The sequence below is a fragment of the Bombina bombina genome, chromosome 4, assembly GCF_027579735.1.
Source record: "Bombina bombina isolate aBomBom1 chromosome 4, aBomBom1.pri, whole genome shotgun sequence".
In the NCBI taxonomy this organism is placed as follows: domain Eukaryota; kingdom Metazoa; phylum Chordata; class Amphibia; order Anura; family Bombinatoridae; genus Bombina; species Bombina bombina.
The window spans coordinates 554,137,764-554,157,592 of record NC_069502.1 but is presented as its reverse complement, the minus strand read 5'-3'; the positions used below and the strand labels follow the sequence as shown (position 1 = coordinate 554,157,592).

The 19,829-nt window shown below is 36.8% G+C and overlaps 1 protein-coding gene across 1 annotated transcript in view; it reads right to left on the bottom strand.

Moving 5' to 3' along the window:
• The window catches only part of NT5E (5'-nucleotidase ecto), a 218,406-nt gene that overhangs the window by 80,569 nt on the left and 118,008 nt on the right, over positions 1-19,829 (bottom strand). Inside the window, exons 4-6 of the mRNA XM_053710491.1 lie at positions 16,157-16,354; positions 15,671-15,825; positions 10,991-11,099 (exon numbers count right to left, since the gene is read on the bottom strand). Of these exons, the coding sequence (XP_053566466.1) occupies positions 10,991-11,099; positions 15,671-15,825; positions 16,157-16,354 (462 nt within the window). The remainder of the gene's footprint in view (positions 1-10,990; positions 11,100-15,670; positions 15,826-16,156; positions 16,355-19,829) is intronic.

Sequence of the window (19,829 nt, the reverse complement as noted above, 5' to 3'; positions counted from 1 at the left end):
GCCTGTGTGTGCATGTATCTGCCTAAGTGCCTATCCCTGCCTGTGTGCATGTATCTGCCTATTACTGCCTGTGTGTGTGTGTATGCCTATCTATCACTGCCTGTGTGCATGTATCTGCCTATTACTGCCTGTGTGTGTATGTATCTGCCTATTACTGCCTGCGTGTGTTTATGCCTATCTATCCCTGCCTGTGTGTGCATGTATCTGCCTAATTCTGCCTGTATGTGTGTATGCCTATCTATCCCTGCCTGTGTGTGCATGTATCTGCCTATTACTGCCTGTGTGTGTGTGTGTGTGTGTATGCCTATCTATCCCTGCCTATGTGCATGTATCTGCCTATTACTGCCAGTGTGTGTATGCCTATCTATCCCTGCCTGTGTGCATGTATCTGCCTATTACTGCCTGTGTGTGTGTATGCCTATCTATCCCTACCTGTGTGTGTATGTATCTGCCTATGACTGCCTGTGTGTGTGTGTATGCCTATCTATCCCTGCCTATGTGCATGTATCTGCCTATTACTGCCTGTGTGTGTGTGTGTGTGTGTGTGTATGCCTATCTATCCCTGCCTGTGTGCATGTATCTGCCTATTACTGCCTGTGTGTGCATGTATCTGCCTATTACTGCCTGTGTGTGCATGTATCTGCCTATTACTGCCTGTGTGTGCATGTATCTGCCTATTACTGCCTGCGTTTGTGTATGCCTATCCATCCCTGCCTGTGTGTGCATGTATCTGCCTAATTCTGCCTGTATGTGTGTGCGTGTGTGTATGCCTATCTATCCCTGCCTGTGTGTGCATTTATCTCCCTAATTCTGCCTGTATGTGTGTATGCCTATCTATCCCTGCCTGTGTGTGCATGCATCTGCCTTATTCTGCCTGTATGTGTGTATGCCTATCTATCCCTGCCTGTGTGTGCATGTAGCTGCCTAATTCTGCCTGTATGTGTGTATGCCTATCTATCCCTGCCTGTGTGTGCATGTATCTGCCTAATTCTGCCTGTATGTGTGTATGCCTATCTATCCCTGCCTGTGTGTGCATGTAGCTGCCTAATTCTGCCTGTATGTGTGTATGCCTATCTATCCCTGCCTGTGTGTGCATGTAGCTGCCTAATTCTGCCTGTATGTGTGTATGCCTATGTATCCCTGCCTGTGTGTGCATGTAGCTGCCTAATTCTGCCTGAATGTGTGTATGCCTATCTATCCCTGCCTGTGTGTGCATGTAGCTGCCTAATTCTGCCTGTATGTGTGTATGCATTTCTATCTCTGCCTGTGTGTGCATGTATCTGCCTATTACTGCCTGTGTGTGCATGTATCTGCATACTACTGCCTGTGTGTTTGTGTATCTGCATATTACTGCCTATGCATGCATGTATCTGCCTATTACTGCCTGTGTGTGTATGCCTATCTATCCCTACCTGTGTGTGCATGTATCTGCCTATTACTGCCTGTGCGTGCATGTCTCTGTCTGTTACTGTATGTGAGTTCATGTCTCTGTCTATTACTGCCTGTGTGTGCATGTATCTGCCTATTACTACATATGACTATACTTGCTAGATATGCAAGTTAGTCAAAAAAAGAGTATGCTTATATACACTTGATTCAATCACACTAATAATTAGATAATGATTACTGTACCTTGAAAAGAAAAAAAGTGTAGAATATTAAAATTTAACCTTTATTAATATTATATTAAAAAAGACAGCTTAATGTGGATGATAGTGCTGCCCAAAAAAATGGTTAAAAACACACTCCCTGTGTTTTATTATTATTCAGCATGTGCTAATATTACAAAGAAAATTTGTTACACAGATATTTATTCTGTTTAAAGTAATAAATTTCAGTGCTAAATTCGTCCAGAGAGCTATTATGACTCACAAAAGCCTTATAGTGGGCATATGTAGCTCTCAATAGTATAAGGGAATATTATACTAGTATATATAGAAACAAACAAATTAAAAATAAATCCAAATATATTCCCCCAAACAATCTATCACCTCAAATTCAAGTATTTCATGAAATAGTTTGTGCAAAAATAGAAAAATTACCTGTGCATAAAACCAATTCAAATTTGACAAAACAAGAACAACAAGCACTGAATGAAATTCATACATGGCATGATACTATCATAAAGCCATCGGATAAAGGTGGCAATATTGTCCTATGGGAGAGAAACATGTATCTTGAAGAAGCCACCAAACAATTAGATAATGACCAATGCTACAAAAAACTGCTAGGCAATCCAACCTACATGTACAGTGAGAAGTACAATAAAATCATAGAAAAGGCCTATAAGGATCAAATTATCAATGCTACGGAGAAACAGTTTTTATCTCAATCGCATCCAACTACCGCAACATTCTACTTGATCCCAAAAATACATAAAGATATCCATAAACCACCAGGCCGTCCCATTGTGTCAGGCAATGGGAGTCTCACTGAAAAACCTAGCCAATATATAGATCAGAGACTTAGGGAATATCTATACACTTTACCCTCATATGTAAAGGATACAATGGAAGTGCTTCAAAAACTGAATAACATGATACTATCACCTAATTCTTTCATTGTTACAGCGGACGTTGAGTCACTGTATACGAACATAAAACACCATCTAGGGGAACAAGCTATCTCCCATTTTTTAGGTACAAATGTCACTGACAATCATGACCACAATCAATTTATTAAAGATTTATTGCATTTTGTGTTACATCACAACTATTTCACATTTAAAGATCGATTCTATTTGCAAACACAGGGTACCGCCATGGGCACAGCATGTGCACCCACATATGCTAACTTGTTTTTAGGATGGTGGGAGAATCTAACAGTCTTTACGGATGATAATGATAAATACATGCAATACATTTCCTTGTTGGATCCGCTATATAGATGATATCCTGTTCATCTGGGAAGGCCCAGAACCGGAATTGATGGAATTTATGAACATCTTGAACAACAACAAGCTGAATATAAAACTCACATACGAGTACAGTCAGCAGATGGTCAATTTCCTGGATCTACAAATACAAGTAGATCCACAAGGAAAAGTGAGCACGACTATATTTAGAAAGAAAACCGCCACCAATACCCTACTACATCATACAAGTGCCCATGCACCCTGTACCCTCAAAGCCATTCCCAAAGGTGAATTTACAAGGTTGCGTAGAAACAGCTCTGATCTCAGCACATTCAAGCATGAAGCAACAAAATTATCAAATAGACTCCAACATAGAGGCTATAGCAAAAGATCCATCAAGAAAGCAAAAACACAAGCTATGCAGAGAGACCGTCAACTACTATAACAACCAAGGCAAAAAAAGATGGACAACAAACCCAGACTGATAACATCATATAATCCACAAATTAAACAGATAACCAACATCTTAAATGAACATTGGCATATCTTACAAAATGATCCCCTACTGTCAAGCCAGATTGGGGACAGGGTTTCCATTGGTTATAAAAGACCGAGAAATCTGAAAGACACTTTGGTGACAAGTCACTACATGCACATGCCAAAGAGAACATGTCAATCCAAAGGCATGTTCCCATGTGGAACATGCAGCACATGTCCCAAAGTGTGGAAAATTAAGGAAATAAGGGATAAATATGCGAATAAACACCTATTACCTGCTCACTTCTCCTGTACTACAGTAGGAGTTGTATATGTCCTCCAGTGTCCATGTAAATTGTTCTATGTAGGGATGACGACACGTCAAGTCAGAACAAGAGTAATGGAACACAGCAGAAATATCAAAAATGCTCACAAGGACCTGGAAAAAAATAGACCAATAACAAGTGTGGCAAAACATTTTTACCACAAACACAACAGCAACGACTCAGTACTCAAATTCTCAGTCTTACAAAAGGCTACCCTTGGAATAAGAGGGGGAAATCTTGAGCAAACACTGTTGAAAATGGAGTGCAGGTGGATACACCTTCTAAACAGTGTAAAACCATATGGACTCAATGACTATCACAACTACCATGTGTATTTGTAAACCAGGCCTAGAAGCCTACATACTTGAACAAGCAACACAATGCAGGTGAAAAAATATGGTATTCAAACATCATGCCAAACAAATAATCAAATTGTGACTCTTTAGTAAATATATAATCTAAGTTTCACTTTTTGCACTTGAGTTTTTATTACATATTAATCTTCGTGACTCTATGTACTCTTGACTTTCACCCAGTCATCACAATATAATGGATTTTCATCCTATCAATAAAATATGTAATTTAATGCACATTTTTTTTTTAATATCACATTTGTACCAACACATGATAGCCCCACTTGACGGCTACTTTCACCTTGTTACACCTTTTACATTGTATTTTCATTTTTCTTTAACTTTTTTCTATATTTAATTTTTAATTCTACATTCACAATTTTGCACATTAAGGATATTTAAGCACTTCAACTCAAATTATTCCCTATCATAACACCATACCTGGTATAGTATTAGTCCAGGTTTTCGTTCTCTATCAGTTCACTTTTTCACTCAACAATGATGGCATTACCCTATATACCGAAAGAAATTGACTAGGTATAAGACATGTGTGCACCCTATTAGGTTTTGTTATTGTAAGTTCACAACATTTTATTTTTCTGCACGTTCACATTAAAGTCAATTACTTGCATTATATTTTTTTCACTCAAACATCTGCACATTTATTTTATACACAACCCATCGCTAACTCTCTCCACAGTACAGAGACACCTCACTATGTGTTCTCTCTTCTTTTCGGTTCCCTTATTGAATTTTCCCTTTTTTCTGGTAGAAGTTAAGCCAGCATCAAAGTCCATACAATTTAATCTCATTCATATAGTGATACTTTATAATATAATATCATTGTGTAACATCTAACCATAGTCTCACATTCGTTATGATTTAACATTGTATCTGTTCAATATATAATACATCTGTTAGCATCTATACATAGCAACTATGTTTCTATATTGGGATTCACCCGGTTAATACATTCCATCCTAACATGGATGATTGACAAGCCATTCAGCCAATTAGCAAGGTAACTCGCAGCCCAATCGTGACTCTGAGGTGAACAACAGGAAGGCTATATAATACCGGATGTTAGTCGGCCCGCGTAACCCCTCTGAGGAAGTGTTAGTGAAACGCCGCGTCAGGGGTCTCCTTTACCCTTTTAACTTGCCTCCCCGTTGTTAATATTAAGACATAATCAGCATGTTTGTTTAACCAAAAACCGCAGAATACTTAGACGCTATAGCATAACAAGCGCACCAGCACAGAATACTAGTATTTTTGGTTAACATAAGTTAATACAAGCAATGTTAGCTCGATATTATAACTACCTAACACTGCACTAATATTAGTGAAAATAGAGCTCTCAGATCAATACAAGTACCGAGCACATACCAAAGGTACTTATTTTCCACACGCTGACTATATTCACAGCCTTAGAGTGGCGTGAATACTGACAGGACAGTGCATCAGCTAACCAATGATTTAAAGCATCAGCCTTGCAACAGCACTATATAGCTAATCAAGCTATTAAGTGATTTATATATTAACATCAACTTTGCGCTACTAGTAATATTTACAAGCCCCACACTTAGGGGGCCATACAATCAAACGTTCAATACTATAACATAATACTCTTAGCATAAGATAATACGCTGTGTTTTAAACACATTACTTTAAGGCACTTCTATTGCACATCCTGCAGTATTCTTTAAATTACTCTAGGTATTTTTACAAGATTTATTATTCAATACCATTACAAGCGAAATTCAAACCAGCAGTTAATCACCATACAGTATAAAACTACTGCCTTCAATACTAACACTGCTTTTGAATCTAGAAACTACACCAGAGTGTTACAATTCACTTTTTTCGTTTGCAGTAGGTTATTTTTATCCATTATTTATATGGTATTCCTACAAATTGAGACCATAAAACTTTGATACCTAGATTCACTAACCTAAGGTTGTAATAAGTATATAATAAAGGGTACTATCTCATATTCTTATCTATCTGGAACTATTGTCCCCTTCTATATTTTTACTTAAAAGTGTGGTCAATATCTAACTTTTTTCAAGTCTCGCAGTAATTTAAGAGCTCCAGCACAGGTGGACTTTATACAGATTTCTATATATACTAGTATAATATTCCCTTATACTATTGAGAGCTACATATGCCCACTATAAGGCTTTTGTGAGTCATAATAGCTCTCTGGACGAATTTAGCACTGAAATTTATTACTTTAAGCAGAATATATATCTGTGTAACAAATTTTCTTTGTAATATTAGCACATGCTGAATAATAAAAAAACACAGGGAGTGTGTTTTTAACCATTTTTTTGGGCAGCACTATCATCCACATTAAGCTGTCTTTTTTAATATAATATTAATAAAGGTTAAATTTTAATATTCTACACTTTTTTTCTTTTCAAGGTACAGTAATCATTATCTAATTATTAGTGTGATTGAATCAAGTGTATATAAGCATACTCTTTTTTTGACTAACTTGCATATCTAGCAAGTATAGTCATATGTTGTACTAAATTGTATTAATTATGCTTACGCACTGCCCCTGAGGTGTTTTATAATATTGGTTGACAAAGTATACATATTATTTGACAAAACACCCAAGGAGTATTTCTATAACTCTATTACAAATTCAGGTTCCAATCTCTCCTTCCCATTACATCTGCCTATTACTGCCTGTGTGTGTGTATGCCTATCTATCTCTGCCTGTGTGTGTGTATGTATCTGCCTATTACTGCCTGTGTGTGCATGTATCTGCCTATTACTGCCTGTGTGTGCATGTATCTGCCTATTACTACCTGTGTGTGCATGTACCTGTCTAATACTACCTGTGTGTGCATGTACCTGTCTAATACTAGCTATGTGTGCATGTATCTGCCTATTACTACCTGTGTGTGCATGTATCTGCCTATTACTACCTGTGTGTGTATGTACCTTTCTAATACTACTTGTGTGTGCATGTATCTGCCTATTACTGCCTGTGTGTGCATGTATGTGTCTAATACTGCCTGTGTGTGCATGTCTCTGTCTATTACTGCCTGTGTGTGCATGTCTCTGTCTATTATTGCCTGTGTGTGCATGTCTCTGTCTGTTAATGTATGTGAGTGCATGTCTCTGTCTATTACTGCCTGTGTGTGCACATCTCTGTCTTTTACTGCCTGTGTGTGCATGTCTCTGTCTATTACTGCCTGTGTGTGCATGTCTCTGTCTATTATTGCCTGTGTGTGCATGTCTCTGTCTGTTAATGTATGTGAGTGCATGTCTCTGTCTATTACTGCCTGTGTGTGCACATCTCTGTCTATTACTGCCTGTGTGTGCATGTATCTGCCTATTATTGCCTGTGTGTGCATGTCTCGGTCTATTACTGCCTGTGAGTGCACGTCTCTGTCTATTACTGCCTGTGTGTGCACATTTCTATCTATTACTGTCTGTGAGTGCATGTCTCTGTCTATTACTGTCTGTGAGTGCATGTCTCTGTCTATTACTGCCTGTGTGTGCACATCTCTATCTATTACTGTCTGTGAGTGCATGTCTCTGTCTATTACTGCCTGTGTGTGCACATCTCTATCTATTACTGTCTGTGAGTGCATGTCTCTGTCTATTACTGTCTGAGTGTGCATGTGTGTCTATTACTGTCTGTGTGTGCATGTCTATTACTGCCTGTGTGTGCATGTCTATTACTGCCTGTGTGTGCATGTCTATTACTGCCTGTGTGTGCACATCTCTATCTATTACTGTCTGTGAGTGCATGTCTCTGTCTATTACTGCCTGTGTGTGCACATCTCTATCTATTACTGTCTGTGAGTGCATGTCTCTGTCTATTACTGTCTGTGAGTGCATGTCTCTGTCTATTACTGTCTGTTCATATCTCTGTCTATTACTGCCTGTGAGTACATGTCTTTGTCTATTACTGCCTGTGTGTGCACATCTCTATCTATTACTGTCTGTGAGTGCATGTCTCTGTCTATTACTGTCTGAGTGTGCATGTGTGTCTATTACTGCCTGTGTGTGCATGTCTATTGCTGCCTGTGTGTGCATGTCTATTACTGCCTGTGTGTGCACATCTCTATCTATTACTGTCTGTGAGTGCATGTCTCTGTCTATTACTGCCTGTGTGTGCACATCTCTATCTATTACTGTCTGTGAGTGCATGTCTCTGTCTATTACTGTCTGTTCATATCTCTGTCTATTACTGCCTGTGAGTACATGTCTTTGTCTATTACTGCCTGTGTGTGCACATCTCTATCTATTACTGTCTGTGAGTGCATGTCTCTGTCTATTACTGTCTGTGAGTGCATGTCTCTGTCTATTACTGTCTGTTCATATCTCTGTCTATTACTGCCTGTGAGTACATGTCTTTGTCTATTACTGCCTGTGTGTGCACATCTCTATCTATTACTGTCTGTGAGTGCATGTCTCTGTCTATTACTGTCTGAGTGTGCATGTGTGTCTATTACTGCCTGTGTGTGCATGTCTATTACTGCCTGTGTGTATAGTATATTTGAAAAATAAACAGCTATTACAGTTCTTTATCAAATTATTTATAGACTTTAATAGTGAATTTTGTAAAAAAAAATATGTATAACTTTTCTAAATAATTGCAATAGACCCCTAAATATGTTACAAATACACCCAGTGACATATTGCAATCCTTTAGAAAAGTTCAACTTTAAAGTCTAGTGGAAGTTTTGTAGATACATTTTGGATAAGAATTTAAAGGGATTGATATGCATTAAACAAATATACATAGCTATAAGAAAAGTATAAATGTAATGGCAATTAGTAAAAGATATAAATATATTTTTAGATAATATCATTATATTTGGAAAAAACATTGTAGTAGAAAAAGGACATATTTAAAGGGATAGGAAAGTCAAAATTAAACTTTCATAATTTAAGATACACCATAGAATTTTAAGACAATTTTATTATTCTTGTTATCTTGGTATCCATTGTGGAAAAGCATATGTACATATCCTTAGCAGCAGCAATGCAATACTAAGAGCTAACTGGTGGTTGGCCGCAACATACCTTGTCTCTTGTCATTAGCTCACCAGATGTGTTCAGCTAGGTCCCACTAGTGCACTGCTGCTGTGGAGCTGACCTCTAAATGACAGAGTGACATGCAAGGTCTAGGAGGGGGACTTTAGAATCTGTAAGGGGGCTCATTTTGGAATTTTGCCCTAGGAGCCAGATTCTCTAGAAACGGCCCTGATAACACATAGCACTTTGCTGAGCAGAACAAAGGTTGTGGATATCGATTATCTAAATGTCAATGGTTATAACTGCAGGTAAACTAATTGCACAAATCTTATTACAGGAAATTAATCTACATATTGATATCAGTGAAAAAATGCAATGCAAGTAAAGTATAAGACATATCTCTACAAGGAGTTCAATAGCTTTTCTATATGTTATCAACAAAATCAAAACCAATTTTTTTAATGCCAACAATTAAAAAAGTAAAAAATAAATAAAGGATAAGGCAGTAAATTGTTCTGCTTATACTAATGCAGATATGTATTTGTATAACTAGGGGGTTAAGCCCATTAAAGTCTCAGTCCTTTGTTTTATTTGTGTCAAAGATACAGTTCTCCATAGGTTCACCAGATTTTTTTATCAAATAAGCCACAATAATAATAATAATAATAATAATAATAATAATAATAATAATAATGTAAGTAGTTCTGTCAAATATATTACAGAATAAGCTTAACACATATTTGTATTACAAGAATAATAACACATTTTGCTACTAGCCAATTTAAAAAAAATCGCCTAAAACAACACAAAAATGCTTAGGAAATATATTGTACCAATTTTTTTAAAACCACAATGGAGATTAGACTTAGAAATCATTACCAAAGTTAGCTTGAAAACAAACATTCTCTGTACTAGAGCGAGAACTTTTTAAAACTATGGGCTGCATTTATCATTCCGTGGCGGACAGGAGAGAACATATTTGCCCCTGTCCACCCGGCTTTTCCAAATGTAACATGCACACGAACGCTCATTTGCGCTTGTGTGTAACCCCGCCCCCTGCTGGACGAGACCAGGGAGATTGAACCGCTGCTTGATAAATACTGACTGCAGGTTCGCTTGTGCGAACCTGCAGTCAAAGTGGGGGGAGAAAAGCTTAATAAATCAAGCCTATGAGGTAGATTTATCAAATGTCGGGCGAACATGAAATGCTTGTGCCATACTGCCCCCTACATATTCACGCTAGCAGGGGGTGTCAATCATCCCGATCGGATAAGATTGCTGTCCGCCACGTCAGAGGTGGCGGATGAGTCAAGAAGCAGCGGTCTTACGACTGCTGCTTCTGAAACTTCTGGGGTAGATTGCAGAATCCGCTGGTTGATAAATCTACCCCAAAATCTTTATAGTTTTTTAGTTTTTTAATATATACCTCATATATAATTTCAAACCAACTTAAATCCACTGAAGGGAACAGCTTTTATATTGTACATTACAGGCCCCTTGCAGTGTACTTATAATATACATAAATAGATACCATGGGGTTATGTTACAACCCCAAAGTTACCAAGAAATCCTAAACCTTCCACATGAGTAAAGAAGGGAATGTGTTGGTGTCATCATTATATGTTCTCTGTATTTAAAAGATGAGGAACTGTTTTAACTATGGGGTGAAGTGAAAGATAAGGCGCACACACAAACAGACATTTTCAGAAAAAGGAGCTAAGGATATCTGCAAAAAATGTAGGAAAGAGAACCGCTGATTTGCTTCATCAGAATTTCTACAATAGGATACAAAGTACGAATGAAACAGGGCATTTTTTAAACTAAAATAGTCAGAAAAAGTCTGCTCAGTTATGGTGACTGTTTTAATTGTCTGAGGCATTACTTAAATAACAACTCAATGCTGACAATCTGTTTCACTGCAGCAGCCATAAAACCCCCAAAAAGAAAAGCCCTTCACTTGTATATTTTATACTACATACCGTTACTGGTTCTCTCATCAATTGATGCTCGAACTCCACCCCCATTCAATAGGCAAAGGGAAACGTGACTCCATCTTGTTTCATCAGGATATCGAATATTGTTGGAAACCTGTAATTGAAAATCAACATCCGAATCATTCTGGTTGTATCTTATTATTTATTTATAATAATTACTACAGTAAATGTGCCAATATTAAGCAGCTTTACTAGTGATAACAGAAAATATCTTAAAGGGACATGAAACCCACATTTTCTCTTTCATGATTCAGAAAGAGAATGTGATTTTAAACAACTTTCTAATTTACTTCTATTATCTAATTTGCTTCATTCTCTTGATATCCTTTGCTGAAAAGCATATCTAGATAGCATCAGTAGCTGCTGATTGGTTGCTGCACATAGATGCTTCGTGTGATTGGCTCACCCATATGCATTACTATAGCTTTAACAAAGTATATCTAAAGAATAAAGCAAATTAGATAATAGAAGTAAATTGGAATGTTCTTCATTCTCTTGGTATCTTTATTTTAAAAAGCTGGATTGTTAGATTAGGAGCCGGCTAATTTTTGGTTCAGCACCTGGGTAGCACTTGCTGATTTGATGACTACATTTAGACACCAATCATCAAGCGCTACCCGAGTTCTGAACCAAAAATGGGCCAGCTCCTAAGCTTACATTGTAGCTTTTATAAATAAACATACCAAGAGAACAAAGAAAAATTGATAATAGGATTAAATTAAAAAGTTGCTTAAAATTGCATGATCTATCTGAATCATGAAATTTTAGTTTTGACTAGACCACACCTTTAACTCTCCACCACCTAAAATGTGGAGGAGCGAAATCATCCTGATCCGATCTTATTGGGATGATTAATAGCCCCCTTCTCTTGCTCGATTGGCCATGTGCGAGCAGGGAGCGCATTGCAAAAGCAACGTGGTAGCAAGTTGTTTCCGTCCGGACATTATTAAATGGGGCCCATTGACTAAATATATAAATCAAAATAAACACATTGAAATCAACAGCAAAAGGCACTAGACAAATAAACCCCTTCCACAGATTGGTCGGTAACACACATCAGATAAACAGTAGCAATATCAACAACTGATCTGTGCACGCTTCAACCCAAAAAATAAGATGGTGCTGCCCATACTAATAACAGTTATGGCTTTTTTATGATGATAGTGTTGCGCTACATAACAAATGATACTGAAGACGTCATCACCATGAATTAAATGTAAAAACAGGAAACGCATATCTACAAGAAATTGACAGTTGTGAAATTGATGCATAAAAATCAATACTAATTTATACTTAAGTGAACTGATGCAATCTGAAAATGGAGGAACCTCAATGCTATTTTTTATAGCGTGCATCAAAGGTGGTCATGCTGTCGCAGTTTGTGATTAGAAGTTCATAGAGATGTGATGTAAACAAATGGGAATCGGCCATTTTAGTTTTGGATATTTGTTGTATTTTTTGTATAACCATAAGTATCAAAATGAATCTCTCTCCTCAAAAGCATACCCAGTAAAAAGGAAAATACACTTAAAGGGACAGTCAGCACAAAAATTGTAATTGTTTAAAAAGATAGATAGTGCCTTTACTACCCATTCCCCAGCTTTGCACAACAAACATGGTTATATTAACGTACTTTATAACCTTTAAACCTCTAAATTGTTGTCTGTTTCTAAGCAACTACAGACAGCCCCATGATCACATGCTTTTTTATTTGCTTTTCAGAACAGGAGACTGCTAGTTCATGTGAGACATATAGATAACATTGTGCTGACGCCGTGGATTCTAACAACACAGCATTAATTGGCTTAAATGCAAGTCACTAGATAATGTCATGTGATCAGGGGGCAGTCAGACGATGCTTAGAAACAAGGTAATCACAGAGGTAAAAAGTGTATTAACCCTTTCCCGCCGTTATGCCGTTGTATTCCGTCACAACGGCGCTGGGCTTTAAAGCCGTTATAACGGAATACAACATCATAGCCAACGGCTGTCCTGAAGCCTACTGCGCTTGCAGGATTTGATCACGGTCTGGAGGGTGTTCCTAGCGTCATAGACCCGATCCCATAATTGAAATCTCGCAATCGTTTGCACGATCGCGTGATTTCAATTTGTCTACATCGGAACAGTTGTTCTGATGTAGACACTTTAACCCAGTCACGAAAGGGTTAATATAACCATGTTTTCTGTGCAAAACTGGGGAATGGGTAATAAAGGGATTATCTTTCTTTGAAAACAATAAAAACATTTGAGTTAACTGTCCCTTTAAAATAATTGGCAAATTGAAATATTATACTTCTGCCCATTTCTTACAAGCATTCAAAAAAATATAACGCTAGGAGTTTACAAGTTTAGGCCATTTAGAATACTTAGGGGCCAGACACACATTTTTAGGAGCTGGGGAATAATCTAATCTAGACATTTGAAAAATTTAACTTTTAATAGAAAATTAAAGGGACATGAAACAAAAAAAATGTATTTCCTGATTCAGATAGCACATACAATTTCAAACAACTTTGTACTTTTTTTTATTATCAATTTTGCTTAAGAAACACTCAATGCAGTTTTATTGCATAATTAACAAGTGCATAATAAAAAGACAATGATTTAACACCTACTCCAAATTTCAAATAAGCAGTAGATTTTTTTATGACAAACGTTTTTTTTCTCTCCTATTTTCCACCACCCCTGTATCATGTGACAGACATCAGCCAATCACAGACTAATATACATATACCTTGTGAGCTTGTGCACATGCTCAGTAGGATCTTGTTCCCCAAAAAGTGTAAATATAAAAAGACTGTGCAAAATTTGATAATGGAGGTAAACTGAAAAGTGTCTTAAAACTGCATTTTCTTTCTGAATCATAAGTTTATTTTGACTTGAGTGTCCCTTTACTTTTCTTGCTATTCTTTGTTGAAGGAGCAGCTGAACAAATTATAAAATACATATAAGTGCAACACCAATTAACATCTAGTTTTCATTAGTGCATTGCTGCTCCTAAGACTACCTAGGCATGCTTTTCAACAAAGGATACCAAGAGAATGAAGCAACTTACATAATAGCAGTATATTGGAAAATGAAAGTTTTATTTGGACTATACTGTCCCTTTAACCTTTAACACAGGGCTTTTATACCTGGTTCTCTAAAACATGAAAAGCCTGTGTGAAGGAGAATGTTTACAACAAACAATACATACATGTCAAACTGCATTAGCTTAAAGGGACACTGAACCCAAATTTTTTCTTTAGTGATTCGTATAGAGCATGGCATTTTAAGCAACTTTCTAATTTACTCTTATTATCAAATTTTCTTCATTCTCTTGGTATCTTTATTTGAAATGCAAGAATGTAAGTTTAGATGCCGGCCCATTTTTGGTGAACAACCTGGGTTTGTTCTTGCTGATTAGTGGATACATTCATCCACCAATAAAAAAGTGCTGTCCAGAGTCTGAACCAAAAAAAAGCTTAGATGCCTTCTTTTTCAAATAAAGATAGCAAGAGAATGGAGAAAAATTGATAATAGGAGTAAATTAGAAAGTTGGTTAAAATTGCATGCTCTATCTGAATCATGAAAGAAAAAAATTGGGTTCAGTTTCCCTTTAATCAGACTGCAATCTCTTAAAGGGACATGAAACCAAAACATATTTTTTGTATTTTACATATAGAATACAATTTAAAAGAAAGTTTCTAATTTACTTCTATCATCAAATTAGCTTAATTCCCATGGTATTCTTTTTTGAAGAGATAGGTAGGTCTCTGGTGTACACCATGGTAGGAAATAGTGCTGTCATCTAGTGCGTTTGCCAATGGATAACTTTCTTGCAAAACTGCTGCCATATAGTGCTCCAGATATGTGCACACTCCTGAGCTTACATCCTATGCCAAGAAAATCAAGAAAATGTAAAGATAGAAATACATTAGAAAGTTGTTTAAAGGGATAGTTACTACTGAATTTTTATTGTTTAAAAAAATAGATAATCCCTTTATTACCCATTCCTCAGTATTGCATAACCAACACGGTTATAGTAATATACTTTTTACCTCTGTGATTAACTTAATCTAAGACTCTGCAGACTGCCCCTTATCTTAATTCTTTTGACAGACTTGCAATTTAGTCAATCAGTGCTGACTCATAAATAACTCCACATGTGTAAGCACAATGTTATCCATATGGCACACATGATCTAGCAGTGTCTAACTGTAAAAAGGTCAAAGCGCATTGAGATATGAGGCGGCCTCTAAGGGTTTAGAAATTAGCATATGAGCCTCCCAGGTTTAGCTTTCAACAAAGAATGCCAAGAGAACAAAGCAAATTTGATTATGAAAGTATATTGGAAAGTTGTTTAAAATCGCATGCTCTATCTGAACCATGAACATTTAATTTTGACTAGACTGTCCCTTTAATATTGCATGCTCTATCTGAACCATGAACATTTAATTTTGACAAGACTGTCCCTTTAATATTGCATGCTCTATCTGAACCATGAACATTTAATTTTGACAAGACTGTCCCTTTAATATTGCATGCTCTATCTGAATCATGAAAGAACGATTTTGGGTTTCATGCTCTTTTAATCATAAAATAGATTTGATCTAATTTATCACAATGCAAGACCTAGATGAAAATCAATACATTTATTTAGGCATCTTTAGATCAGCAGCTTACCATAGCATCACAAATTAAGTTTCCCATGTTGCATTCTCGATTACGGCATTCTAAAGATGAGCCATTTAAATATACTAATGTTTTCCCTATCTCCTGAGAAGAATAATTACTGAGTTGTTCCTTCCATTTGTTAACTTCTGCAAGTAGTACTGGATCTAAAAACAAAAACAAAAAGAAATACTTAAGTTTTAATTATGTAATAAAAAATTATTTGTAATTCAGGAAACAATGCTTAGTATGAAAACAGAAACTTTCTGGTTTCATGGATCAGAGACTAATCCTGTAGAGGTTCCAAAGACTAAGGGATATATATATATATATATATATATATATATATATATATATATATATATATATATATATTGTATATATACACAATATATATAATATATATTACCATCTCAAAGTGTTTAATGTCCCTTTAATATAGTTGTAAGAAGAGGGTTAATAGATGAATAAAAAACAAAGAATATGTGTTTAGCGAACCTTCAGGTATGCTGCTATCCAGCAAAATTGGATTTCCAGAAGAATGCAAAACATTTCCTTGATCGTCAAAGGTAACATTGAGGTAACCGAGGTACTTTCCAAAAGCATATGCTTGTACAACTGGCACTGAACGTCCATCATCTGAGATTACTATGAATGGATATGCACCAACTGGAACCTCATTGGATGGCGGAGAGCCTGTAAGCAAATGGGTATTTGTTTAATAAATATTTCTTTAAAATAAAAAAATACACATTTTTAATATGGATATATAATAAAATTTGCATGAATTATATAAGAAAATAAAGATTTAGCAGGAATAGCATAGATACCTCGGGCATCAGTTTTGTATATAATTATACCGTTTTCTTAGCCAGACAAGGAAATCTGCCAACTCTTGACTTGAATATTATTTAATGTTGGCAAACATTGTCCAGCACTGCTTTATTTACTATGGTTAAAAGAAACCATTACATTATGCTCAGAGGCACAAAACACTTTAATAGATAAAATATAATAACAATACATTATTTAATAGAGAAGAGATTTATTTTATATCATTCAGTAATTTCCTTTATATTATGAAAGCTTCCATGCACTGGGACCATGCTTCAGAGATTCAAATTTGTATCGCAATAGGCTATAGGCTATAGTTTCACAAATTTAACAAATTAAAAAGTACCAACACTTCAGAGAAATCATGGGTATTAAGCATATGTTTATAGACTGCATAAATGTCCTACATTTGTTGTGAAATAATGCAAACGTGTAAAATCTTACATGGAGGCAAACTGCTCATATTAAACATGCTTTATTAGATATATGAAGCTACAGAGCCGGGGAGCTTGGATTGGGTCAAACTGATCCTGGGTTCCATCCATAAACATAAGGAAGGATATCTTAATATTTCACTCTGTGGTAAAATGGTTACCAAGCCAAATGCATTTTTCGGGGAATTATAGCTTGTTAATCAAAATTATCATCTATTCCTATTACAACACACTTCATACACTTAATCCACACTTATGCACTCATGGTATTATGTAAAGAATTGTACATTCAAATCCATATAACTAATATCATGTGTACAATGGTTATATAAAGCCTACCATTGTACACATAGTTAAAATGTGTTACAATATAAGAAATATAACACTTAGGCCTAGATTTAGAGTTTGGCGGTAGCCGTGAAAACCAGCGTTAGAGGCTCCTAACGCTGGTTTTAGGCTACCGCCGGTATTTGGAGTCAGTCAGGAAAGGGTCTAACGCTCACTTTCCAGCCGCGACTTTTCCATACCGCAGATCCCCTTACGTCAATTGCCTATCCTTTTTCAATGGGATCTTTCTAACTCCGGTATTTAGAGTCGTGGCTGAAGTGAGCGTTGGAAATCTAACGACAAAACTCCAGCCGCAGAAAAAAGTCAGTAGTTAAGAGCTTTCTGGGCTAACGCCGGTTTATAAAGCTCTTAACTACTGTGCTCTAAAGTACACTAAGACCCATAAACTACCTATGTACTCCTAAACCGAGGTCCCCCCACATCGCCGCCACTCTATTAAATTTTTTTAACCCCTAATCTGCCGACCGCCACCTACGTTGTACTTATGTACCCCTAATCTGCTGCCCCTAACACCGCCGACCCCTATATTATGTTTATTAACCCCTAACCTGCCCCCCACAACGTCGCCACCAGCTACCTACAATAATTAATCCCTAATCTGCCGACCGCAAAGTGCCGCCACCTACATTATAGCTATGTACCCCTAATTTGCTGCCCCTAACACCGCCGACCCCTATATTATATTTATTAACCCCTAATCTGCCCCCCTCAACGTCGCCTCCACCTGCCTACACTTATTAACCCCTAATCTGCCGAACGGATCTCACCGCTACTATAATAAAGTTATTAACCCCTAATCTGCCTCACTCCCGCCTCAATAACCCTATAATAAATAGTATTAACCCCTAATCTGCCCTCCCTAACATCGCCGACACCTAACTTCAATTATTAACCCCTAATCTGCCGACCGAATCTCGCCACTATTCTAATAAATGGATTAACCCCTAAAGCTAAGTCTAACCCTAACACCCCCCTAAGTTAAATATAATTTAAATCTAACGAAATAAATTAACTCTTATTAAATAAATTATTCCTATTTAAAGCTAAATACTTACCTGTAAAATAAACCCTAATATAGCTACAATATAAATTATAATTATATTATAGCTATTTTAGGATTTATATTTATTTTACAGGTAACTTTGTATTTATTTTAACCAGGTACAATAGCTATTAAATAGTTAAGAACTATTTAATAGCTAAAATAGTTAAAATAATTACAAAATTACCTGTAAAATAAATCCTAACCTAAGTTACAATTAAACCTAACACTACACTATCAATAAATTAATTAAATAAACTACCTACAATTATCTACAATTAAACCTAACTCTACACTATCAATAAATAAATTAAATACAATTCCTACAAATAAATACAATTAAATAAACTAACTAAAGTACAAAAAATAAAAAAGAACTAAGTTACAAAAAATAAAAAAATATTTACAAACATTAGAAAAAAATTACAACAATTTTAAACTAATTACACCTACTCTAAGCCCCCTAATAAAATAACAAATACCCCCAAAATAAAAAAATGCCCTACCCTAAATTACAAAAGTTCAAAGCTCTTTTACCTTACCAGCCCTGAACAGGGCCCTTTGCGGGGCATGCCCCAAAGAATTCAGCTCTTTTGCCTGTAAAAAAAACACATACAATACCCCCCCCAACATTACAACCCACCACCCACATACCCCTAATCTAACCCAAACCCCCCTTAAATAAACCTAACACTAAGCCCCTGAAGATCTTCCTACCTTATCTTCACCATACCAGGTTCACCGATCGATCGAGAAGAGCTCCTCCGATGTCTTGATCCAAGCCCAAGCGGGGGGCTGAAGATGTCCATGATCCCGCTGAAGTCGTCATCCAAGCGGGAGCTGAAGAGGTCCATGATCCGGCTGAAGTCTTCTATCAACGGCATCTTCAATCTTCTTTCTTCCGGATCCATGTTCATCCCGCCGACGCGGAACATCCATCTTCACCGACGACTTCCCGACGAATGACGGTTTCTTTAAGGGACGTCATACAAGATGGCGTCCGTCGAATTCCGATTGGCTGATAGGATTCTATTAGTCAATCGGAATTTAGGTAGGAAAATTCTGATTGGCTGATGGAATCAGCCAATCAGATTGAAGTTCAATCCGATTGGCTGATCCGATCAGCCAATCAGATTGAGCTTGCATTCTATTGGCTGTTCCGATCAGCCAATAGAATGCAAGCTCAATCTGATTCCATCAGCCAATCAGAATTTTCCTACCTTAATTCCGATTGGCTGATAGAATCCTATCAGCCAATCGGAATTCGACGGACGCCATCTTGGATGACGTCATTTAAAGGAACCGTCATTCGGCGAGTAGGCGTCGGGAGAAGAGGATGTTCCGCGTCGGCTGGAAGATGATGGCTCCGGAAGAAAGAAGATTGAAGATGCTGCTTGATAGAAGACTTCATCCCGATGATGGACTTCCGACTTCAGCCCGATGATGGAGTTCTTCAGTCGCCGCTTGGATCCAGACTTCAGCCCGAGGATGGACGTCACTCTTCAGCCCCCCG